Raw genomic sequence first — 26,945 nt, forward strand, 5'->3', positions numbered from 1 at the left:
CTCTGATTCATGATTGTTCAGGTTCCTGCACTATTGTTTTGTTTTGTTTTTTGTTTTAGAAAGGAAAACAAGTGATATAAAGAGCATTTATGATTCATAAGTGCCTGTTAATAAATATTCCAAGTTGGTATAATGCTGAAAAATAGCTAGTTTTTGCTAAATTGGGTTTCATTGGGAATTGACAGTACCTATAATTTTCAAAGCTAGAACATTTTATACAAATTAATAGAAGTTGGTTATTTTCTATTCTAAAGAGAAAAAAGGAGAAAAGTCCAACATGCAACTTTTGGGCTACTGGCAACCCATGGAACTTTACAGCATTTGTAGCCCCAAATGTAATTGCAGGAGCTGTCTGATCTTAAACATGGAAAATCCCAGCCCAGAGAGGAGCGAATGCAACTTTGCCATTATTATAGCTTAGTGCTTATCCAGTGCTTGCTACTTTCTTGGCCAAAAGTTCTGAGAGCTTATTGGCCTAGCCTGAGAACAGTGACCTTAATTTGTGTTTATTGGGCATACAGTTTTCAAAATAAAATTTAAATCCCCACAGTACCTTTTGCAAAGTAAAGAAAGCAGCTGATGAGTATCATATATTGCAAAACAGACCGATGCAAACTGCTTATTTTGTGTTAAAGATACTCTTTATCTCCTATGTAATTTTAAAATATATCATTTTAGGGGTGCCTGGGTGGCTCAAATTGGTTAAACGTCTGTCCAGCTCTTGGTTTTGGCTCAGATCATGATCTCATAGTTCATGGGTTCCAGGCCTGTGTCAGGCTCTGTGCTGACAGTGCAGAGCCTGCTTAGGATTCTTTCTCTCTCTCTGTTGCTGTTCCTGCCCCTCTCATGCTGTCTCTGACTCTCTCAAAATAAATAAATAAACTTGAAAAAATAAAAATAAAATTTATCATTTTAAAAATATAGCATTGATGGGGTGCCTAAGTGGCTCAGTCGGTTAAGCGTCCGACTTCGGCTCAGGTCATGATCTCACAATCTGTGATTCTAGCCCTCTGACAACTCAGAGCCTGGAGCCTGCTTCAGATCCTGTATCTGTTCACGCTCTGTCTCTGTCTCAGGAATAAACATTAAAAAAAAAAAAAAAAATACAGCATTGCTAGATCATGCTACAAACCACATTTTGTAATTTCATTGATTAAAAAGTCAGAGAAATACAATGTAATTTTAGCTAAGAAAATGAAACTATTCTCTACTAAGATAAAAAAAAAGAGTGGGCATGCATACAATTGCAGATATTATTTCCTGTTTTTCAAATTTTGTTCTATTTTTCGCAAATCAGCCTTCATAAAAAAATCTTACTAGTCACCACTGCTGATAAATAATTCATAAGTCATTGTTTTTGGTTTTCGTTTAATTTGCTTTGCTTTATATTTTAGGAAGATGGGAAATAGAAGAATTGAAAGAAAACCGAATACCTGGTGACAGAGGGCTGGTGTTGAAATCTCGAGCAAAGCATCATGCGATATCTGCAACATTAGCAAAACCCTTCATTTTTGCTGATAAACCTTTGATTGTTCAGTAAGTTTTATTATGTTTTACAGTACTTTCTCTGAAATGTATGTTAGTTTTGTATAATTTGGCTTCTGAATATAGCTATGAAGGGTATAAAATGGGTATAAAAGTCCAGATTTCCTTTTCAGTTTCACTTACTTAAATACAGAAGGCATAAATATGCATAGGCACTCTGAGGTTTTGAGTAAAAGGAAGGTTAATTTAAAAGTTTTATAATATGTACTGTAATATAAAAAATTTTGCCACCGTAGACTGTATAATACATACTAAAATCACCATTTTTATTTTAGCTCTTTTCTTAAAATTACTTACTGTTAAGATATTAATCTCAGTATATTCAGAATAGAACCATAAATATTGCTGCTAAACCAGTGATAAGATTCAAAGGAAACAAATTTATTTTAAAAAAGATACACATATATGGATCAGTGTCTTCTAAGCATCGACCCCTTTTAAGCATTTTTTTAATGGTTATTTTTATTTTTGAGAGAGAACAGAGCTATGAATGGGGGAAGGACAGAGAGAGAGGGGGACACAGAATCCAAAGCAGGCTCTAGGCTCTGAGCTGTCAGCACAGAGCCTGATGCGGGGCTCGAACTCACAAACTGAGATCGTGACCTGAGCTGAAGTCAGACACTCAACCGACTGAGCCACCCAGGCGCCCCAGCATAGATGCCTTTTAAAGGGCACATGTTTTCACAATCCTTCACTCCCCCATAGTGTGACATAAACTAATTTTATTATGATGTTGCTTACATGTACACTGTCAGGTATAAATTCCTCAAGTTTCACCTATATAAAACTGATACAAAACAAAATCCACTTATACGAATACAATTACAAAGTCAAAAAATTCAAATTAAAAGCAAAGAAAAGGAAATGTATAAATGTTATTTTCTACCTTATGTTAGAAGATTTGGCTACCCAAAGTTAATTACAACACAAAGAAGTATCATTAACTATGAAGTTTATCACTCTAGAACCCCTTCAGTATTTTTGTTAACATGTTTAACATGTTCTCCACATAGTATAAAATGCCATTCTGTGTTTTAGAAAATTTTTAAAACATGGCATTTGGCATCATTGGCTTAATTTTTCACTTGTGTTGTCTTGACTTAGCTGCATTGTCATGTCAATAAATTTAAATTTTTGAATAATGTCAAAGAGCATATGATTATTATTTTAGCAAATTAAAAATATTTTTACAGTTACTTATTGGAATTAATATTTGAGCTTGATATTATTTATCATTATTCAGGGTTTGGTTTTTCTTTTTTCTTTTTTTTTTTTATATATATATATATATGAAATTTATTGACAAATTGGTTTCCATACAACACCCAGTGCTCATCCCAAAAGGTGCCCTCCTCAATACCCATCACCCACCCTCCCCTTGGTTTTTCTTTTTTCTTAAAGTTGGAAAGTAATCCTATTCTGTTGAAACTTAGGTGAATAAAATATCACTTTCTATTTTGGCCCTTTGTGGCTTAAATGAAAAGATCAAGGGAAATAATATGGAATTTAATATTTTCAGAATAAAATGAATCAAATATAGTATTTTCAGAAAGTATAAATCACCACTAGGCAAGTAAGCAAAAGTAGAAGCAAAGATTAGGTAATAAGTCTAGAAGAAATATTAAAGTAATTGTGAAATTATATCCTCAAAAAGGAAGAAGGGGGCCAAGAATTGAATAGCAGTCTTTGATATGCTTACAAACAATTTGGAGAAGGAGAGTGAATGTCTTCTCTTAATACTGATGAAATGGGACAAATAAATAAATTTTATATTAACTACTATAAATACTGTGGATTTATAACATAACTTTGCTCAAAACCTGCTTTTCCCAAATTGTGTACAATTTGTGTAATATGCGTTATGTGGTCATATAAGTTTTAGAAACTAACAATATCCTAACTTTCGACATAAGGAAGCATATTTGCTTGCCCGTTAAAGGTTTTGAGAACTTCTACATGTAAAAACCTTTTTCTAACTTTAATACTTTGTTTTCCAGACATACTTGACTACAGAATTCTTTTCCCCCTAATGATAATTACTGTTTCATAAGACGGTATGGGAAATGATACTCTAAAAGAGAATCAGGTTGCCATATACTCTAATATATCCTCATTTTTCCTGTGATTAAAGAATAACAGCTGTCAAGCTATATGATACACATTTCACTCATCTCTAATCCATTGTGAATTATTTATAATCTGCACAAGTTAATGATTTGAAAACTCTGAAAGTTTGCAGTGTAAGAAATAGATGTAACAATTGGGTCTAGACATAATACAACAACAAAACTATATTTATAGAGACACTTTACAGAATTGTTTTTTTTCAGTTCTTACCTTCTCACAGAACCCTTCGTCCTTAGATCACCTATAATAAAAGTATCTTTTTATTTTACCTAAAATAGTTAATATTTACCTTTCATTCACACCATGGACCATTTCTTTTACTTTATAATCTTTAAAAACATGTTCCATGAGAAAAAAAATCTCTTTTTCAGCTACTGCTTAAAATAAATATAAGGGCAAGGTTTGAGGAAAACAGATTGTCCTTTATTTAAAAAATGAAAAAGAACAAAACAGACCCTTTCTTCTGGTCATAACAGAAGCTAACATTTTGGACATCTGGCCTTTGCTGTACATGGTATTATTTAATCATCACTGTCCTTTGAGGTCTGTGAGCTTGAATAACTTACCTTTCCTAGGTGTCACTAGAGTAAGTGGCAGAATCGGGAATAAATCTCAGGTCTTTCTGGCTCCAAATTACATGCTTGTAACCACTGTTGTAGACTTCTTGAGAAACAAAGCAGAGTGGAAATTAGCGGGGAAAGATCACCATAATCTGGCAACTCAGAGTCACTTAAAGTTTTACTATATTTCCTTTGTTCTTTTTGGTGCAAAATATATACACTAATTGGGTCCAAACTGTCAAAGTTTCGTATGCTTTTTTTTTTTTTTTTAACTTTTGTGTCACTAAAGTTTTTTTAGAAACATATGAAACTACAGTCCTTTCTTAAAATTATCATTGGTTTCTGTTACTTCTCTAGTTCTCATTTCTTTTTCTTTTAATTCATCAAGCCGAATCACAACCATTTTGGTTTTTACTGTTTTTCACTGTGAGGGCCATTTCATTGATCATTTCACATGTAATTCATTACTTTACCAAAAATCTCTCCTAAATACTGCTCGATATGCCTACGTCTTTGCCTAAGAAAGATTATTTTCTTTAAAAAAACAAAATAACAAAAACCTCTTGCTGGAAATGACACGGTGTTGCAAATCCATGAAAAGGCTCTCATGTCGGTTCATTCTTCCAGTTGTTTTTCTGCATTTCCTGGCCATTGAGGTGTGAAGTACTCCAGGTTATTGACTGAGATTATGAAATCTCTTTGCTGGAAGTATTTAATTAAATGGATGAGCTATTTAACATGTAGGTGTAGTTGAACTACAATACAAATTAGTGAACTGGGTATCTAAGATCTATCAGCAATTTCTTAGAAATCTATTGCTGTAGCTATTGTCCTCATAGTTTTTGTTTTTTAGTTTATAAAGAAATATGTATAGTGTACACCTTATCTGACTTTGAAGTTTCCTGTTCTAGTTTTAAAGTATCTTATTCTTAATTCAGCAGTTTTGATGGAAAAAATTATGGCAACAAGTTGGCTGACTTTTCTATAGTTGATTATAATCATTCTATTAATATTTTAAGAATGTGCATAGAAAAAGCATGTCTGCTTATTCCCTACACGTTGTGGATATGCTTTATATGAGCTTCTGGTAATGTAAAACATTTATGTTTAAATGAATTGAGAATAATACATTCGGTTTGAAGAGCGATTAGTAATTTTTTATTTATCAGCAGTATGATTCTTTTTCCCTTCATTTAGATATGAAGTAAATTTTCAAGATGGTATTGATTGTGGAGGTGCATACATTAAACTCCTAGCAGACACTGATGGTTTGAATCTGGTATGATATTTTAATGTTTAAGAAAACCGTATTAAAGTTTATAATATTTTTAAGAAGCAATTGATAAAGCTGAAATTTTTATTTTAACTGAAATTGAAAAGAACCTTAAAAATCTTTGTCCAAACGAGTCTGTATAGCTTTCAGAGTGCGCCTTCCAGTTTCATATGCAGCTATGTTACTTGATGGCATCAGTTTTGTAATCTTTAGCAAAATAATAGTTTGCTGTGTCTATAAGTAAAAAAAATAACATGGTGCTTATAAATGTCATGGAAAGATCAGCTTAGAGTTATTTTCTTTACAAATTAAGAATCATAAGTTTGTTCAGAGAAGTAAAATAACGGAGCAAAGCAGTAAAACGAAATGGTCAAACAACCAAATATAAAAGGTGGGCCAGTTCAGGAGTTGGCAGTCCCCAAAAATAACAGGTTAAAAATATTTTCATAATGAAGCAAGTGTATTAGAACTGTTTTGAAGGTTGGAGGCGTTTCTTGTAGCATTCTCCTATAGGGGGCTGTATCAGGGCTTCTGCATATAATGGACATAAGATAAATGAGGCATCAATGAGATATTTGTCAGAATGCATGGCTATGCCGAGGCTGTGAACCATATTAGAGTTAGGTAAAGGGGAGGCCATTTGTAGTATATGTTGAAGGTTTTGGGTATTGAAAGGTGACTGTCACTCAAAGCTATAATGACATAATGAAATTAAGTGCCAGGTATTTTTCTAAGCACTTTACCTGATTAACTCAGTAAGTCCTCAGAGAAATCTTTAAGGTAGGTACTATTATTATCTCCATACTTGAGAGGTGATGAAACAGGACTATAGCAAAACTAAGAAATTTGTTCAGGGCCATATACAGCTGGTTAAGTGGCAGTGGTAGCATTTGCATCCCATTATCTGACAACGGATCCCATGCTTTGAACCAATAGGCCATGCCAGATAAAGAGAAATTACTGGTAGTAAGATAGGGAGCATGTCTCTGTGTCTGTTTTTATGTCTGAGTCTCTCTTCACCATGTGCTCAGGAAGGTCATTTTCTGGTATCTTCTTGAAAAATAGTAATGGGTAATCATTAAGGTCATTAGTGTGCTTTTCTCTATGCTTAAATTTTCTGAACAAAATATTAATAGTTCAGATTTAATTTAATAAAGTAATTCAAGTTTATTATGATGTTGCTAGGGTGGTTTCAGCATCTCCTACATCTTCAAGAAGTAGCATGTGCATTTTTAAAAAATCTATTTTTGAAGTAAAACTTTTTTCCACATCCTTTATTGTCACTTGTGTCAAATGATTCTTTGGTGAATTAGCATTCAATAGATCTTCATAACCTCTACCCAGTTGGATAGAATAGAAAAATTCATTAAATACTCTAATTCTGGACTAATCCCTACACTCATCTCTCTTTGAAGGAAAACTTTTATGATAAAACATCCTATACCATTATGTTTGGACCAGATAAATGTGGAGAAGATTATAAACTTCATTTTATCTTCAGACATAAACATCCCAAAACTGGAGTTTTTGAAGAGAAACATGCCAAACCTCCAGATGTAGACCTTAAAAAGTTCTTTACAGACAGGAAGACTCATCTTTATACCCTTGGTATATCCTTTTAATTTATTCATTAATTCAAAAATATTTGCTGACTACCTTTATTTCATGGCAAGGGATTTGGGAGAAATAAACATTGATCCTACCCTTGAGGCGCTTATCTTTTTAGGATAATTATAATGCATATAGTGCAGGTAGAAAGTAAAATGCCATATGAGAGGTGCAGATGAGGTACAGTTAAGAGTTCAAAATCAATATTACTTCCAGTTTGGAGACACAGAGAAAACGTTTTGTTTTTTTATCTTTAATTTTTTTTTTAATGTTTATTTATTTGAGAAAGAGAGAGAGAGAGAGAGTGCGAGCATGAGTAGGGGAAGGGCAGAGAGAGAAGGAGACACAGAATCTGAAGCATGCTCCAGGCTCTGAGCTGTCAGCACAGAGCCTGACGTGGGGCTTGAACTCACAGGCTGCGAGATCATGACCTGAGCTGAAGTTGGATGCTCAACCAACTGAGCCACCCAGGCGCCCCCAGAGAAAACTTAGAGATTATATATTAACTAGTCTTGAAATGTAGATGGAACCTGGAAGATAGGAGAAGAAAAGGAAATTTGAGGTGATATGACATTAGTGGTACTATAAGAATAGAAAAGATTAAAAAGGAAAAAGTCCTTGATGCCAAGCTAAGAAACTTGGACTTTACAAGTAGTTGAATTATTGTTACTTCCTACCTCATGGTAGTTGTGGCACATATTTAAACTTGGAAAGGGAAAGTATTGAGCAACCATTATATTAACGTACTTAGCTTTACTTTGTAAATAGGAGTTTGCATAGACATTGAGTGGGAGGAACATTGTAAGGAATTGATTCTCCTCTTCCCAAGTACATACAGTTATGGAGCTTTGATGTGTCGATGATTATTTAAGATCACAGCGTGTCAGAATCTGAAGGACAGCTCTATCCAAGACTAAGATATTTCAGTTCTCTTTCCAAAGACTTCAGTTGCAGAAACATTGAAGTTGTCTGCCAAGGCAATGACCGATTTTATTTTTAATGTCCGCATTTATATCAAAGAGCTTTTTCTAAAGTTGGAAAATAGAACTGGATGTTTTGGGGAACGTAAAGTAAAAGTAATGAGAAGTTATAACTAGAATAGAACAAATAAATTTCATTAGACTTTGTACAAATTTGGGGAAAAGCAACTTGGTATAATATATCAAAGACTGTAAGAGGATTATGTGTTTTGAAACCACAATTCCATTTTAAGGAATTTATCCAAAGAAAATAATCCAAAAGAAAGAAAATGAGCTATGTGTGGAAATAATACTGTAAATTTAAAGCAACCCAAATGTTATAGTAGGAATTTTATATGCAGTACAAAAATGATAACTATGAAAATATTTAGCAACAAGGGAAAATGTTTACAATATTAAAATGTTAAAAGAAAATGAGATATAAAGTGGAAGTAGATTATTGTAGGGGCCACTAGGCAAATTATGCAAGCAAATAGAAAGACCAGGAAAAAAAAAGAACTAATTGTCGTTAGTCACCTGATACATACCATGCTCTGTGCTAGGTACTTGGTTTAGAACCATCATGTGAGGTGAACAGTTTCTTTCTATTGTACCTTAACTTAGGTTAAGTAACTCGCTCTAGGAAATAAAAGTAATTGGTAGATCTAGAATTGAAATTCAAGTCTGACTCTTAAACACTTGCTTTCTTACTACTATACACAAAAACTTTGTCGTACTAGGATTATTGAATGACTTTAAAAATTTTTCCTGTAGGGGTGCCTGGGTGGCTCAGTTGGTTGGGTAACTGACTTTGGCTCAGGTCATGATCTCGCAGTTTGTGAGTTTGAGCCCCGCGTCAGCTCTGTGCTGACAGCTCAGAGCCAGGAGCCTACTTCAGAATCTGTGTCTCCCCCTCCCTCTACCCCTCCCCTGATCATGCTCTGTGTCCCTCTGTCTCTCAATAATAAATAAATGTTAAAATTTTTTTTTTAATTTTTTCCTGTACTACTAATATATTTTTGTAACATTATTTTATAGTTGTTCTAAGAACTTTACAGAGTACACCTTTAAAGGCATAAAATCCAATGTCTTTTATTGTAAATTCATTTAAAATATTTTAATACAGTTTTAGACAAAGGTGTCTTTTCACATATTAGGATTTGTCATGTGCTTTTTTGTTTTTTCACGGTAATTTTTAAACATTTCAGTTGCAGAATTTATTCAGAACATTCTTTTCAAGATTTTTCTTGAGAAATGCCTTTTTTGAGTTAGGAAGAATCTAGTACTTTTTTACATTTAAGATCTTACTCTTAGCTCTGCTTAAATCTTGACTTTTTCCCTATGTAGTAATATAGTTTTATAATCTCAGCTGCAGTAGAAGAGGAAATATTGGAGAAAAAAGGGAGAAAACACAGAGTGTTGCATTATATGAATTTGTATATAAATTTGTATTTGATTTTGGTATAAGTAATTTGGCATTGTTTTTACTGAAACCTCTAGAGATTGTTCTTGCTTTAGAACTATTTCTTCAGAGCGTGGTAGCCCGCTTACTAATTAAGTCAGGACAATCCTGACATTCATTGATAGCTCCTACTTCTTTAGCTTATTGAAAAGCACATGTTAGACATCTATTTTCATCTAACATTCCTTCCAAAGATCTAAAATTTACCCAGTGACCATACCACCCAAGTTTACAGTGGAGAAAGCTTTTATTTTGTCATTACAATGGATAAGGGGTCCTTTATGAAACTTGGCTTGGATAGTTAGTTAATTAGTTTTAGAGATGGGGAAGGAGCAGAAGGAGAAGGAGAGAGTGAATCTCTTTTTTTTTTTTTTTAACTTTTTTTAATGTTTATTTTTGAGAGAGACAGAGCATGAGTGGGGATGGGGAAGGGGCAGAGAGAGAGAGGGAGACACAGAATCTGAAGCAGGCTCCAGGCTCTGAGCTTTCAGCACAGAGCCCGACATGGGGCTCGAACTCAAGAGCTATGAGATCATGATCTGAGCCGAAGTCAGATGCTTAACCAAATCAGCCACCCAGGTGCCCCTGGAAAGAGAGAATCTTAAGCAGGCTCCATGCTGGGCTTGATCTCACAACTGTGAGATTATGACCTGATCTGAAATCAAGAGTCAGATGCTTAACCAACTGAGCTATCCAGGTGCCCCTGGCTTGGGTACTTTTAGAGAGCTAACATTCACCTCCAAACAAACATATGTGTAAACTTGAATATTTTCCATCAACCTTAAGATATTTTACACTACAGTGTATGCATCATTGAATTTGAAATGTCATTAACTTGAAAATTTTCTAGAAAATGGTAGTCATGCATCAATGTTAATTTCCTGCTTTGGGTGACTAGATTGAAGTTATATAGGAGAATGTCCTTGTTTGTAGGAAATATACATTAAAACATTCAGGGATGATGTGTATGAGGTTAGTAAATTAATTTCAAGTGGTTCATGAAAAAATAAAGTTCTTCATAGTGTACTTGCAAGTTTTGAAGTTTGAGATAGTTTCAAAAAAGTTATTTTAAAATACTGAAGAAGATTGGGTTGCCTTCTGTGATAATAAATAAGTGAAGCTCACTGGTTGTGTGAGTCCCAAACTGAATTAGCTATTGGATATTCTTTATTTGAGAAGTAATGGAGCATTTTATTAAATTATTACTTAAGACAAATTTTTCCCTTTGGTTTTAGGAAGCACTGTACCTAGTGATCTCAGCATATTTTGATTTAATATTTGATTGTAATTCCTCTATTTCTGGTTAATAAAAAATTCTACTCATGAAATTTAGGGTAGTTTTTTATTTAGAAGATTATTTTTAAAATGTCAGTCATTATAGGTGTTATTTATTTAAATTGGTCTTTAGTGATGAATCCAGATGACACATTTGAAGTATTAATTGATCAAATAGTTGTAAACCAAGGAAGCCTACTAGAAGATGTGGTTCCTCCTATCAATCCTCCCAAAGAAATTGAAGATCCCAGTGACAAAAAGCCTGATGAATGGGATGAAAGAGCAAAAATCCCTGATCTTTCTGCTGTCAAACCAGAAGACTGGTAAGCAAAGAATTCAGTAGCAAAGCAATAGTTGGTATAATTCAGTAATGAGATATTACATATAAGTGACGTTTACAACCAGTGAAACATATTCCTTTAAACATCAAAATTACTTATTTTGACTATTTGGGGTGAAATAGTCTTCTAAAATAGACTTTGTATTTCCTTGCCTTTTAATTATCTTAATTTTCATTTTAATTAATATTTTTTCAACATTTTTTCAATATTTTTTTTTTATGTTTCCAATGCTGTGGGTGGGGGGCATTCCATGAATCTAAGACACCGACACTTTAATTTTAATTCCTAGTTTGATCTTTATCATGTATGTGTGTGCACATCTTATATAGTTAGTTTTTTCAGTTAATGATTACTGGTTTTAAAATAGACATATGTTCAGCATCTTCTAAAGCCATATAGGATTCACTCGTACTAAATTCCTTAGCTGAGTATTTGTGTTGTTTTCATTCTATAGGATTATGAGTATTTGCCTTAAAAGAAATGTATTCAGTTCCTGAGTTCCCATAGCTTTGAGTTCAGATGGTGAGAGATGCCTGCTAACTCACTCTAACTCACCGAGTTCCTAAGGGTCAGGAATCTGGGTGTGGCTAGCTGACTGGTTCTGGCTCAGGCTCTCTCCTGAGGTCAGAGTTCAGCATTCATCTGAAGGTCTGACTCTGGCTACTGGAGGATCTGCTTTGCTTTTTAAATGGCTAATGTGGCTGTTGTCAAGAAGTTTCAGTGCCTTGCCACTTGGGCCTCTCCTTAGTGTGCTCATGACGTAGCTGATGCCCCCCCTCCCCAGAGGGAGTGACCCCAGAGGGGGAGAGAGCACAGCCACAGGACTTGTAACATCTTTTTATAACCTAATCTCAGAAGTGACGTGTCATCACTTCAGCTGTATTGTTTGTCACAAGACTAACTCTGCCTGGTACATTTAGGAGGGAACTACACAAAGGTGTAAATATTAAGTATGGTTTTGCTATTTATTTTTGAGAGAGAGAGAGAAACAGAGTGTGAGTGGGAGAGGGGCAGAGAGAAAGGGAGACACAGAATATAAAGCAGGCTCCAGGTTCTGAGCTGTCAGCACAGAGCCCGATACAGGGCTTGAACTCAGAAACCTCAAGATCATGACCTAAGCTGAAGTCAGATGCTTAACTGATTAAGCAACCCAGGTGCCCCACTAAGTATGATTTTTAAAAGTTCTTTTCTTAGTTTACTAAGAGTTTTGTTTTTTTCCATGATTGGGTGTTGGATTTTGTAAAGTACTTTTGTGCATGCATTGAGATGACCGTGTGGGTTTTCTCTTTTCTTCTTTTTTAAAAAATTTTAGAGAAAGAAAGTAAGAGGGGGACAGGGTAAGAGAGAATCTTAAGCAGGCTCCATGCTCTGCGTGGAGCCCAACGTAGGGCTCGATCCCGTGACGGTGAGATCATGACCTGAACCAAAATCAAGAGTCAGACACTGAACTAACTGAGCCACCCAGGTGCCCCTCTTTTATTCGCTTAGTATGGTGAATTATATTGATTGATTTTCAATACTAGACTAAACTTACAGTCCACTTGGTCAGCAAGTGTTGCCCTTTTTATATTTGCTGGATTCTTAAATTTTTTTTTTAATGTTTATTTTTGAGAGAAAGAGTGCAAGCAGGGGAGGGGCAGAGAGAGAGAGGGAGACACAGAACTTGAAATTGGCTCCAGGCTCTGAGCTGTCAGCACAGAGCCCAACACGGGGCTTGAACTCGGGAACAGTGAGATATTTGTCTTTGATGATTCATGATTTGATTGTCTTACCTAAGAAATCTTTGCCCAAATGAATGCCACAAAGATTTGCTTTTTTTTTTCCTAGACAAATAATTTTGACTAAAACTCTGTTCTAAGTTAATTGTATGTAGTGTGAGATCTAAATCAAGATCAATTTTTAAAAATAAGGATGTCTAATTGTGCCAGCACCTCTTATCATCATTAATGTCTATAATGATCTATGATGATAACTTTTATTTTACTAATAATATGGTAATTTGTGTTTTTTCTTGATGAATCTAGCTACAGGTTTATCGATTTTATTGACCTTTTTGAAGAACTGGCTTTTGTTTTATTTTTTTTTCCCTCTATTGACCTTTGTTAAATTTTGTTATTTGTTTCCTTCTTCTTACTTTGGACTTAATTTGCTTCATTTTTTTTTTTTTGGCCTTATTTAGAAAATCTTTTCTGACAGAAGCAGCTGTAAATTTTCTCTAAACACTGCTTTAAGTGTGTTTTACAAATATATGTCACTTACAAGAACATTCAGTTCATACCGTTTTCTAATTTCATTAGTGATTTTTTTCTTTAATCCATGTGTTTTTAAATGTGTTGCTTTGTTGGCAATTATTTATGGATTTTCCAGATACGATTTTCATTTTGACTCCAAATTTTTAATTCTGTGGTCAGAAAATTTACAAATGTCAATTGCATCAGGGTTGTTGAAAGCATCTACATATTTACTGGTTTTCAGTCTATTCTCTTACTGAGAGAAGAGTTTTAAAATCTTTTGATGGATTGGTATCCCGTTTGAGTTCTGTTAGTTTTGCTTCATGTATTTGAAGATCTGTCACTACTTCTATTCATAGTACTTCATGACCTCTTGAGGAACTAACCGTTTTTTTTATTATAGAATAATATCCTTCTTTATAAACTCTTGTAATACTCTTGTCTTGATGTCTACTTAGTCTCATACTAAGTCAACAAACACTTCTGGTTTCTTTTAAATCATATTTCCATTGAATATTATTTTCCTTTGTTTAACCTATATATGCCTTTATTTTTAAAGTCATTTTCTTGTAGGCAACCTATATGTGGTTCGTGTGTTTTAATTGGAGTGTTTTAAATTGTCTACATTTAATGTAATTATTAATATGATTGGATGGAAACATACTTGTTTTCTTGCCACTTGTGTTGTTTGTCCCATATATTCTGTGGTACTTTATAAAATATTTTTCCTGACTTCTTTTAGATTGAGTTATTTTGTTTTATTTTTAGTCTTGTATTCTTTCTTTCCTGTTGGCATATTGCCTTTTCCTCTGTGGTTTATTGTTTTATTGGTTGCTCTAGGGTTTACAGAATTTTGCATTTCTAACTGACTTCAGTCTACTCTCAACTAATATTATATCACTTTATGTCTAAGTTAATCTTATCAGGGTCTTGTCATTTTCTCCTCCATTCTTTGTGCTATTATCATACATTTATGTCTATCTATTCTATGAAGGCCACATATATTTATTCTTCACTCAGTATATTTTAGTCAGACAGTTATTAGGGGAAAAGTTGTTTTATTTACCCACATAGTTACCACTTAGGATACTCTTTTTGTGTAGATACACATTTTCATCTGTTACTATTTTTCTTCTGCCTGATAAAAATTCTCTCAATGTATTGTGGTACATGTCTGCTATCATTGAATCCTCTCAACTTTTAAGTATCTGAAAATTTCTTTATTTTCCTTAATTTTTTAAAATGTTTATTTATTTTTTGAGAGAGAGAGAGAGAGAGAGAGAGAGAGAGAGCACGAGCAGGGGAGGGACAGAGCGAGAGGGAGACACAGAATCCAAAGCAGGCTCCAGGCTCTGAGCTGTCAGCACAGAGCCCGAAGTAGGGCTTAAGCTCATGAACTGTGAGATTATGACCTGAGCCGAAAGTGGGACTCTTAGCCAACTAAGCCACCCAAGCACCCCTGTTTTCCTTAATTTTTGAAAGGTGTTTTCACCATTATAGGTTGATAATTATTTTTAAAGTCATTTCTTGAGTTGTCTTGAGGCTTGCGTTGTTTCCAATGAGAAGTCAGTTGTTATTCCCATCTTTTTTCTCCTTTACCTAATATGTAATTTTTTTTTTCTGTTTGGTGTTAAGATTTATTGTTACTAGTTTTCAACAATTAGATAGTGTTGTGCCGTGGTTGTGGTTCTGTGTGTGTGTGTGTGTGTGTGTGTGTGTGTGTGTATGCTTGCCTTGCTTCCCAGCTTTTTGGAATGTGACTGTATAGTTTACAAACTATCAACTTTGGATAATATTTGTCCTCATTTTTTTTCAGTATTTTTTCCATTTCACTTTTAGAGCGAGAGAGTGCGGCCAAGTGGGGGAATGGGGCAAGGGAGAGAGAATCCTAAGCAGGCTCCACACACAGTGCAGGGGGCCCAATGCAGGGCTCAATCCCATGACCCTGGGATCATGACCTGAGCCAAAATCAGGAGTGGGCCACTCACCAACTGACTGAGCCATCCAGGCACCTCCTAGCCTTTATTTCTGTAAATATTTATATGTGCCTCTCCATCTCTTTTTTTGGGACACCAAGTAAATGTAAGACTGCTTTATGTTGTCTCACAGGTCACTGAGTGTTCACTTTTTTAAGCCAATTTCTCTCTCTCTGCTTCATTTTAGAAAGTGTCAACTCCGTTTCTTCAAGCTCTTGTGTGTAAACATTGGGGTTACTACTGACTCAGAAATTGAGTGTTGCTCCTGGATAACCAAAAGTGTTTCCTTGTTAATTCTCTTGTAGATAAAGAGAGATCCTGATTTATCATAAAAATGTCTTTGCATTCAAGCAAATAGTATCATAGGGAAGTAACTTCTACAAGGAAGAAATAACAGTATGGTTTTTTTTTAATTAATAAAAAGTCACTATTAATGCATAATATTCATGAATTCATACTTTCAGAAATGGTAGGAGTACCTCCCTCCATGTGAATTTTCTTCCATTGTTTCATATTTCTTTACCTATAAAGAGTAAGCCTGGGAAGTAAGTTTGCCCTGAAATGAAAGAAACTGCTACTAATAAGCTCTTTCTGATTGGTGATGCATGTTAGAATTTGTTTTATAAGCTGATAAAAGAAATGCTCCCTTAAATTTTAAATTCTCATTACTCTGAGCCCTGAGAGACTCAAAATTGATAGCAGGCAAGTATAAGTCTTTACATATAGAGAGTTGATTATTTGAGTTTATTTTGTTATGTAGATCTGTTTGAAAAATTACATGTAACCTCTTGTTTAAAATTTGTACTTTTCTATAAAGATGAAAATTATACTAGTAGTTTTATTCAGTACTTACTATGATTATGTTTATATACTTGAGAATTTATTTTCTAAGTATAATTTTTAATGAAAATATAAAAGTAATAGAATTAAATATGGAGAGTTTAAAAAAGAATAATATTAGAGTAAGGAAGACCTTTCCTAATATGACATAAAATTTAAGAATCATAAAAGAAAATATTAATAAATTTCAACTACAGAAAATGAATTATTTGAGTATAACCAAAAAAACACCTATCATAAACTATATCAAAAAATACATGAGAAACAGGAAAAAATATTTTCAATTCAGACAGCTAATTTCATGTTAATTTCTAATATATTCCAGGATATTCATTATAGAATTATTTGTAATAGTAAATTTTTAGAAATACTAAATGTCCCTCAAGAGTAGTTAGTCTAAATAAATTATGGTATAGCCACAAATTAGAAAACTGTACAATAGTTAAGAATGAAGCAGATACATATTATATAAAACAGGGCTCACAGAGCAGTCTTGGCACATAGTAGGCTTCCAATATGTGTTTGTTGATGAATTGATGAGTTTTTAAGTAAACAAAAACATACTCTGTATAGAATGCTATCATTTGCATAAAAAAACCCAGTATATACCTATGTGCGTGTATGCATGGGGCACAACAGGGAATATATACGCAAGAAAGTAACAAGTTAGCAGAAGATTTTGGTGGATGAGAAATGGGGGAGATAGTAGACACAAAGACAGAAGGGTAGGAAATACCTTTTGGTATCTTCTGACTTCTGTAACATATGCATTTTTAAACTTTTTGAATAACTAATACTTGACACAAAATACTGTATTTTTAGGGATGAAAGTGAACCTCCCCAAATAGAAGATTTAAGTGCTGTGAAGCCTGATGGCTGGCTTGATGATGAACCAAAATTTATTCCAGATCCTAATGCTGAGAAACCTGATGACTGGTAAACAAACACTCTTCATCCTCAGCTGTCAATTTCATCCACTTCTTACTTGCTTTTTGTTACTGACTGACTGACAGGAGAGATGTGAGGTTACTATATTTGCTTTGTTCTAATTTCCTAAGGAATGAAGACATGGATGGAGAATGGGAGGCACCTCGTATTTCTAATCCAGCATGTCAAATTGGGTGTGGTGAGTGGACACCTCCCATGATAGATAACCCCAAATACAAAGGAGTGTGGAGACCTCCAATGATAGATAATCCTAACTACCAGGTAATAACCCACTTCTTCCAATTCCATAGTAAAGTTTAAAATGCTGTGATATTTCTATTATATATTTAGTTATTGATAATGCTGTGTTAACTTTTAGAAATTTGATTTGTAATAGTATACTTTAGCTATCTTAAGCCAAAGGAGGGGTGCCTGGGTGGCACTCAGTTGGTTAAGTGTCTGGCTTTTGTTTCAGTTCAGGTCATTATCTCAAGGTTCGTGAGTTCAAGCCCCACGTGGGGCTCTGCACTGACAGCACAGAACCTGCTTGGGATTCTCTCTCTCCCTCGCTCTCTGTCCCTCCCCAGTATGTGCACAGTCACTCTCTCTCTCTCTCTCTCTCTCTCTCTCTCCCACAGAATAAAGAAACTTAAAAAAAAAAAAAAGTAAAAGAAAATAGACTCCAACTAATTTATTTAAAACATTTTTTAATGTTTATTTATGTTTTGAGAAAGAGACAGAGTGTGAGCAGGGGAGGGGCAGACAGAGAGGGAGACACAGACTCTGAAGCAGGCTCTAGGCTCTGAGCTGTCAGCACAGAGATGGACACGGGGCTCGAACTCATCAACGGTGAGATCATGACCTGAGCTGAAGTCAGACACTTAACTGAGTCACCCAGGTGCCCCTAATTTATTTTAAAAAGTAGAGTACTCTTGGGGCGCCTAGGTGGCTCAGTCATTTGGGAATCTGACTCGATTTCAGCTGGGGTCCATCTCCCATGGTTTGTGGGATCGAGCCCCGTGTGGGGCTCTGTGCTGAGGGCATGGAGACTGCTTAGGACTGCTCTGCCCCTCTCCTGCTCATACTCTCTCTCTCTCAAAATAAATAAACTTTGGGGTGCCTGGGTGGCTCAGTGGGTCAAGCGTCTAACTCTTGATTTCAGCTCACGTCATGATCTCATGGGTTCATGAGTTTGAGCCCCGCATCAGGCTGTGCATGGACAGTGCAGAGCCTACTTGGGATTCTTTTTCTCTCCCTCTCTCTCTGCCCCTCCCCTACTCATTCTCTCTCTCTCTCTCTCTCTCAAAATAAATAAACTTTTTAAATAAATAAACAAAAAGAAATGCAGAATCTCAGGTCTCAAACCTACTGAGTCTAAGTCTGCATTAAAAAAAAAAAGTAAAGTATTCTTGGGGCACTGGCCAGCTCAGTGCATAGAGCATGTGACTGTTGGGGTCACATAAGTATAAGCCCCACGTTGGGCATAGTCTACTTTAAAAAAAAAAAAGTAAAATACCCTTTATGTAATTTTCTGGAGGAATAATATTAAGAACTAAACATCAGTCACTTCATACTATATTTTTCTCCGTTAATCGATGATCACTTTGGAACCAAGTTCTAGTTTAGAATTAAATATAAGAAATGAGTTCTGATCAGGAGACCTTACATTTGTACATTTTAGTAATTGATGCCTGTGCTTAAATGATATGGTCCTTATTTTCTGGTGTTATTAAACTTTGGCTTTTTTTCAATAATATCAGATGTCTTTTGAGTGTACCTGGATTTTGGGGTCGAATCTCTATGTTATGCATTTAACCCTGTAGTTTTATCTAATTATTCATTGACATTTTCTAACATTTATTATACATAGGCAATTGCATATTCTAATTGTTTCCTGTGAGGTTTTTTTCATAGCATTTATCACAGAATGCTTATTTTGGTAACTTTTTAAATGCCTGTCTCTTTCACTACTTTAAATTTAATAATAGAGGAACCATGTCTCTCTTGATCATCACTCTATCCCTAGTATCTGGCATAGTGCCTGGTACAGAATAGACATACATGATGGAAGAGTGAGTGAGTCAGTAATCATATTGTTGAATTTTTTTGATTTGGCTGAGTTTAATCATTTAAGATTTAATGGAACTTTTATGTTGAATTTTTTTCTGAGGTGCAGAAAAACATATCCATACCCATCATTGGTATATGTTAAAGGAATGGCTTCATACTTAGCATACAGTAATCTCTCTGATTTGGGCAATTTTAATGACTTCTTGCTTTTAATAACTTTGCTAAAGGTAAAAAATATTGTCTATAATGGTATCACTTGTGAAATTTAATTACTCAAGTTTCTTTGTGTGTTGGATTTTCACTTTGCCATTTTTGGAGTTTAAAGTCAGTTTTATTCATAGGGAATATTGTGTACAGAATGAGAAGAAAAGTTTTTCTTTCCAATGACTTGCTGATGAATTAACATCAGATAAGATTTTCTTTTTTCTCCAAATAGTACTGCTGATTTCATTCAACAGCAACAACTTCTTGAATAGCATTTATAATGACATTATTTTATTTGAAAATGTCTTTAATTATTTTTTCTTCCAGGGAATCTGGAGTCCTCGAAAAATTCCTAACCCAGATTATTTTGAGGATGATCATCCATTTCTTCTGACTTCTTTCCGTGCTCTTGGTTTAGAGCTTTGGTCTATGACCTCTAATATCTACTTTGATAATTTTATTATCTGTTCAGAAAAGGAAATAGCAGATCGCTGGGCTGCAGATGGTTGGGGAGTGAAAATAATGATAGCAAATGCTAATGAGGTACAGTATTTACCATAGAATAATAATAAGACTTCGTCCTGGTTATAGGTTATACAAATGGCCCTAAAAGGTAAATAAATATGTAGTCATTAGTAAATGCCAAAGAAATATACTTAAATAATTTTATGTAGATAAAATACTTAGCTTTACTATATTATAACTTCATCATGAACTATATAATGAACTGTATGTGTGTACATTTTTCATTCATTAAATTATGATAGCATAATGTGATTTAATTGCTTACTTGCTATTTATAAGGAGACTACTTAATATCTTTGTCACCTTATCAATTCAAGGCCTAAGTAGTAACAGCAATCTAAATATTATTCTTTATTCATTGTAACTACTTTTCACTTAGAAGAGTACAGGGAACTTTAAAATTTATTATTATTAAATTGTGTTCCAGTATTTTTTACCCAAATCTTAACACTATTTAGAAACATTAAGTAAGTATTTCAACACAATGCATCTTGGAGAATTTATCTTTAAAATCAATTACTGTAAAGAAAAGTACCTCACATTTGGTTTCTTTGGACATTAGCAAAAGCCATCAAAAGAGTAGGTAAAGAGATTTTCACTCTGAAACTTTCTTAACTAAAGCTTTTAATGAATTTATATTTTATTTTAATAAGAGAAACAATTTCCTTGTGTATGAAATTTGTTAATAAAAAAGAAAACGCAGTAATTCCCAGGTTGATCTTATTAATAAGTTCTTTAAAAGTAAAGAATGAGGGGCACCTGGTGGCTCAGTTGGTTAAGCATCCAACTCTTGATTTTTGGCTCAGGACATGATCTCGCTGTGTGGGTTTGAGCCGTGCATTGGGCTCTGCATTGACAACGCAGAGACTGCTTCGGATTCTGTGTCTCCCTCTCTCTGTGTCTCTCCCTTGCGCTCTCTCTCTCTCTCTCTCTCCCTCTCATAAATAAATAAATAAATAAATAAATAAATAAATAAATAAAGAGTTATCATAGCATTATATACTTCTAAATGAAAGAGAATACATCCATAGAGAGGAGTTCTATCCTGAAGTTTACTAAAAAATAAAATTGTCATAATTCTTGCTGGTAAGTTAGTAATTTCTACCTACGTAGTAACATATCTTCTACTACAAAGTTTCAAACAGTGATACATGCTAATAGAGTTTAAATTGTACAGTGCATAAGATGGGAAAATAAAGTATTTTTCGCTTAGAAGTTCATCACTCCTTAATATGAAACACCTACATAAAATAAGTTGTTTTCAATAGACTGTATTTCCTAATGAATGTTCATAAAATCTGAATTTCATGTTTATGCCTATTTCTTCTATAGCCTGGTGTATTTAAACAGTTAATGGTAGCTGCCGAAGAGCGCCCATGGCTTTGGCTCATTTATCTTGTGACGGCAGGGCTTCCAGTAGCATTAATTGCTTTATTTTGTTGGCCAAGAAAAGTCAAGGTAAAGAAATTGAATTTCCTTCAACTTAAAATAAATCTCTTAGTATGTAGGAGTTCTATGAATTGAGCAAGTGATTTCTTAAGAGTAATAAGCTAAATAAATTTCCTGTAAGTTTTTACTGTGTTCACTATGTTTAATACCAGTTATTGCAAAAAAAAAAAACTTTTTAAAAAATAGGGCTTTGCTTTCACTAAAAATAGCTTCTGTTAAACTACTACAGAAAAAATATGAAGAGTCAGAGTATAAAAAAACTGACATATGTAAACCACAAACAAAGGGAGCACTAGAGCAAGAAGTGAAGGAAAAGAAAGCCATCCTGGAGAAACCAGTCGACTTGGGAGAAGAAAAAAAGCAAAGTGATGGTGAAAGTCTTGAAAAAGGTAGGATAATGATATTGAGTTATAACAGGAGTCCTTCCCTCCCACCCCACCCCCCACCCCCATGGCAAAGCTTGTAAAAAGAGCAGATTATCTAGTAAATAATAGCTGTTGCACTTGCTTATTGTCAAATATGTACCTTCTGAATCCCCAGAAGGTGCATGCCTGGGGCAGAGAGGAGTGATGGCCCCTGGCCTGGGTTTGCACGCTGATAGCCATCTGCTTACAGTTTTTGTTCTCTAAGAAGAAAGAGATTTAGCTATCTTTCAGTTGCTTGGGAGCCTGGATCCAGTGTGTCCTAGCTTTTTGCAGGGACTTTTCTTACCTCCAAGAACATAGATGAGATGGGAGGTACAGAGAGCACAGCCTCTGAAGGAGAGGACTAGGTTTAAGGCAGGTGATTGCGGAAACAAATTCAATAGCAAGTCTTTCAGTGACTGTCGTCTATCAGTCTATCATACAGAATGAGTAATTTAATGTCCCAGAAGGATTGCTGAATTATATGTCTCCTTCCCACCCTACACTAAACTCCTAAAGATGTTAGAACTGAAGAACTGAGGCTTTTTGGTGGGTCTCCATTGAGACTTTCACTCATCTAGGTAGAAATAAAAGTATTGATATTTGCCAGGTGTCCCAAGTCAGGTTCCAGATTGAGCCCCCTACAACTTAAATTATGCCTTGAGCACTGTTTTTAACTTAAGAGTTGATGAAAGAGTGGACTTAAAAATCATACTCTCAAAAAAATACACACACATGTATATTTACATATATTATATATATGACAATGTGTGTCCATATATATACACATACACACAGATATACTTGCTTTTCATATTACATGTAAACTAAATGCTTAAGAATTTCTTAAGCCTGTCCTTTCCCTCAAATATGATGATTTATTTATAAAATATGGTAAAATAATGAGTATTTGCATTAATTTTTAGAAATTTCTAATAGTAGAAATTGCTTTTAAATATTGGAATTTAAATAAATCCCCCTTACTACATTCAATACTTTTCAGTAGCAAAATTCTAATTCAAGTCTTTGCCTGTAATAAAAATCTATATTCTAGAAGAGGAAGGTGAACCTGAGGAAAAGAGTGAAGAAGAAATCGAAATCATTGAAGGACAAGAAGAAGGTAATAAATCAAATAAATCTGGATCAGAGGATGAGGTAAGCAGCTCTTTAACGGAAGATAAACCATTTTTTATGTATGATTGTTATCCATAAACTATTTTAGTAAAAGCAGTCTGGTTTGTGGAGAATTTTTTCCGTGTTTCTCCCAGGTTTCATAGGAGCCTCCATATTGTTTTTAAAATGTATCCATAAAGAAGGCAAGAAAATAATTTAATCATCTTAACCCCTGATAAGAAACAGCATAAAGTGTGGGGTTTACAAAATCCAGAGAGCTGCATCTGTAAAATATTATGACTTTATCATTAAAGTGTTCTGTTGAAAATGATTATAAACAGACCACTTGAATATTTAAAAGGTAATTCTGTTTATTATAAGACAGTTTTCTTTACACCTATTGTAAAAACATTCTTTTTGTCTGAATAATTTATTGTCACATTTTGTAATATTTCATTCATTGGGTAGTTGAGTACTATCTGCCTGATACAGTGGTTTGTTTGTTTGTTTGTTTTCAAAGCTTTAATAAACTAGTTTTCCCATTAATTTGATCCGTCTACCCCTTTTGGTATCCTGATATATAACAGAACTTTCCACAGTGCCTCTTTTTAGGCAGTTATGGAATCCGAAACCATCCAGGATATGAGTCAGAACCAGAGCTTTCTCTTTTTGCCCAGCATGTACCAAAGGCCTATTTTCTCTATTTGCTAGCCCTTAGGAGCTACGTGATCTTACCCCAGTCACCGTCCTCACCACCCTCATTACTCAGTGCTGGTAGGGTAAAAGCAGTTTTGCCTGGTCTACTACATGGGATGACATAAAGTTTCTATTTTGTGAGTTTGAAGAACTCTCAAACTTGTTTCATTGTTACCTGTTTTCTAAAGCTTATTCAGTATATATACTTGGTGACTGGTCTTCATTGCCTCGTGAGGTTTTAGGGGAACCTTAGTCTGAATATCTGTATCTAGAGGAAGCTGGGTGAAGATAATTTCCTCCAGGATAGGATTTTAAATAGTCATTGTTTCCCCTGCCACTCTCTTAATAATAATACTTGCACTCATTCATTTGAATATGTGTCTAGTTATATTTTGCTTCACAAAATATTTTGTGCACCTTTAAAAATATCTTGGGGCACCTGGGCGGCTCAGTCGGTTAAGCATCTGACTTTTGATTTTGGCTCAGGTCACAATCTTACGGTTGTGGGATCGAGTCCCACGTTGGGCTCCATGCTGGGTGTGGAGCTTGGTTAGGATTCTCTCTCTCCTTCTCTCTCTGCCCCTCCCCTGCTTGCTCTCTCGCTTTTAGAAAAACAAAACAAAACAAAAAAACTGAATTCTGTCTTTGTCTTTTACTCTTCTTTTATGTCAGTGAGCTAAAATTAGCCAACTTTTTATATAGTATGACCTTGAAAAGTAGTAAGTGTTTTGTATAACACCATATAATACCTTCATTTTTTTTTTTTTTTTTGAGAAGGGGGGGCAAATGAGTGAGAGGCAGAGAGAGAGAGGGAGAGAGAAAGAGAATCCCACAAGGGGCAGAGAGAGAGAGAGAGAGAGAGAGAGAGAGAGAGAGAAGCAGGGCTCATGTGAAGCAGGGCTCGAGATCATCCAATGCAGGGCTGAAACTCACAGACTATGAGATCATGACCTGAGCTGAAGTCAGATGCTTAACCAACTGAGCCACCCAGGCGCCCCCTTCATTATTTTATTTTGTTACACAAGTTTAATTCATGTATGAATGCTTGTTCTGGGAGGGTAAGGAAGGAAAAACCCCAAATTATAAATCTGATGTTTCCTTTTCCGCCTCCTAATTTTTCTCAAAGTACTGTATGCCAGAAGTTCTGAAAAAGTCTCTATAAATCCAGCTCAGCAATTCATTACTTATGGAACTATTGTGATGAAGTTAGTGTTGACTATCCCACAATGAAAATGTCATACAACCTTTAGTTAACCATGACACTGAGATTAAATTCTAAATGATAAAATAAAATCATGAGTAGAGTTGTTAGCAGTATTTCTTGTCAGATGCATATTTGGTAAGCAGAGTTATTCTAAAATGTAATCATGCCAAAAGATGAACAAAACACATTAATTTATGTACACATTTTTGATCAGCTTCATGAATTAAAGAACACATATAAGGTAGCGTTTGATTGTTACATTTTAAAGAATAAGAAATATTTACTACTATCTACTAGTTACCCATTGTATGAAAATAAACATTTGCATAATTCTTTCTCCAGATGAAGGAAGCAGATGAGAGCACAGGATCTGGAGATGGGCCAGTGAAGTCAGTACGCAAAAGAAGAGTGCGAAAGGAATAAACTAAATTCAAGTATTTTTAATTCGTGAGCGAGATATTTGGCATTCTAAAATCAGTGTGCCATATCTGAACTTGAGTCACCTGCACATTTTTCTAATACCTAGCAATGTTATTCTTTCAGACATTTATTTTAGTCTTTCTTTTCAGGAGAAAAAAAAAAAAAAAACTTTGAAGTTACCTGGTCTTTGAATTTAGAATAAAAATGAGTGGCACGTTGTATATCAGATTTAAGAGAATAATGTCATTAGACGTTACAGAGTTTTAATAGTTTGGAGAAAGAAGTTTTGGTTTGTACAGAGCAAAATAATATGCAGCAGCTTCACGGCTATTGGAAAATCAGTTATTGGAATTTCCTCTTAAAACAGCTCGACAACAATATAACCGGCAGTTGTACAACGAAAACGAGAGTGTGTTCTGTTGTACAGAGCTAAATGCAATAAAGTTACTGTATGCTTGTTTGATTCTATCAACAACTGAAAGTGTCGTATGTGGCCCCCATTTGCCTAGTTGTGTCAAATTATAGTTATGGTCCATTGTTCGCTTAAACTATAGATTCCGTTAAAGAGGTGTTTTGTTGACGAGCCAACAAAACAAATGTCTAAGTGTCATTCGTAGAATCACTGGTTAATAGTGCATCGTATTTTACATCTGAATACAAAGATAATAGCTTCATCAAAATAAAATGGTGTACAGATGTTTTTTCAGCTTTTATAATTGTTTTATGCCAGGATGGCTTTTACCCTGCTCAGAAGATTGCTTATGCATACATCGCTCTTGAAAAGAAAATTTAAACATTTTTTCTTCTTTAAATTGTACCCTCTTGAATTGGAAAATTATTGAGGGGGGGGCTTGAAATTATTTTCTTTTTTCTTGTCATTAAGAAATTCTAATATCAATTATCATGCTTTGTATTTTTATCTTGCTTTTTTCCTAAAATTCAAATCCATTTTAAGTCTGTTCTATCATCTGGCTTCAAAGCCGTCTCTAAGGTAGATAGTAGATATTGCTCCTCTTTTTAAAGTAGTTATCAGAAATCACAGAAGTGCATCATAGTGGAGCTGTGCCATTCCATTTAAAATATCTTAAGAACTTTTTATGTTTGGGGAACAGGTTAGGCCCTTTGGAAGAGGATCTGAATCTTTGAGACCACAGAACCACTTTAATGCTAGCTCTCTAGGGAACTAGTTAGGTAATATCACACTAGTTGGGTAGTATTTTGGATTTCTTCATGGACATATACACCCCCATTCTTGGGCAAGCCCCAGCTAAGTTCCCATACAGCCTGCTCCCCAGTAGTATAGTTAGAGCGTATGTATAAGTAAAGTGAGTGTCTGTCTTCTCTTTTTTACTAAAATTAAGCCAAACAGGCAGTAATACTATTCACTCCTTATTTTAGAGAGTGAAAATAGGTGCTTTATTCTCTTTGCTGAGTACTGACTTTCATAATTTTTTGGTAGAAAATCTAGGGGCGCCTGGGTGGCGCAGTCGGTTAAGCGTCCGACTTCAGCCAGGTCACGATCTCGCCGTCCGTGAGTTCGAGCCCCGCGTCAGGCTCTGGGCTGATGGCTCGGAGCCTGGAGCCTGTTCCCGATTCTGTGTCTCCCTCTCTCTCTGCTCCTCCCCCGTTCATGCTCTGTCTCTGTCCCAAAAATAAATAAAAACGTTGAAAAAAAAATTAAAAGAAAATCTTAATACATAGTTAACCATATTTTGTATTTATTTAATACTACCTGA

At 34.7% G+C, this 26,945-nt stretch overlaps 1 protein-coding gene across 1 annotated transcript in view; it reads left to right on the plus strand.

Annotated features, from left to right (window-relative positions):
* CLGN (calmegin) overlaps positions 1-25,677 on the plus strand; it is a 49,517-nt gene extending 23,840 nt beyond the window's left edge. The window contains exons 5-15 of the mRNA XM_030313027.1: positions 1,395-1,536; positions 5,430-5,511; positions 6,921-7,113; positions 10,943-11,132; positions 17,020-17,133; positions 17,256-17,406; positions 19,726-19,941; positions 21,256-21,381; positions 21,602-21,761; positions 22,831-22,931; positions 25,132-25,677. Of these exons, the coding sequence (XP_030168887.1) occupies positions 1,395-1,536; positions 5,430-5,511; positions 6,921-7,113; positions 10,943-11,132; positions 17,020-17,133; positions 17,256-17,406; positions 19,726-19,941; positions 21,256-21,381; positions 21,602-21,761; positions 22,831-22,931; positions 25,132-25,212 (1,556 nt within the window). The 3' untranslated portion in view covers positions 25,213-25,677. The remainder of the gene's footprint in view (positions 1-1,394; positions 1,537-5,429; positions 5,512-6,920; positions 7,114-10,942; positions 11,133-17,019; positions 17,134-17,255; positions 17,407-19,725; positions 19,942-21,255; positions 21,382-21,601; positions 21,762-22,830; positions 22,932-25,131) is intronic.
* Positions 25,678-26,945: the final 1,268 nt, after the last annotated feature.

The sequence above is a fragment of the Lynx canadensis genome, chromosome B1 (genome assembly GCF_007474595.2).
Source record: "Lynx canadensis isolate LIC74 chromosome B1, mLynCan4.pri.v2, whole genome shotgun sequence".
NCBI lineage: Eukaryota > Metazoa > Chordata > Mammalia > Carnivora > Felidae > Lynx > Lynx canadensis.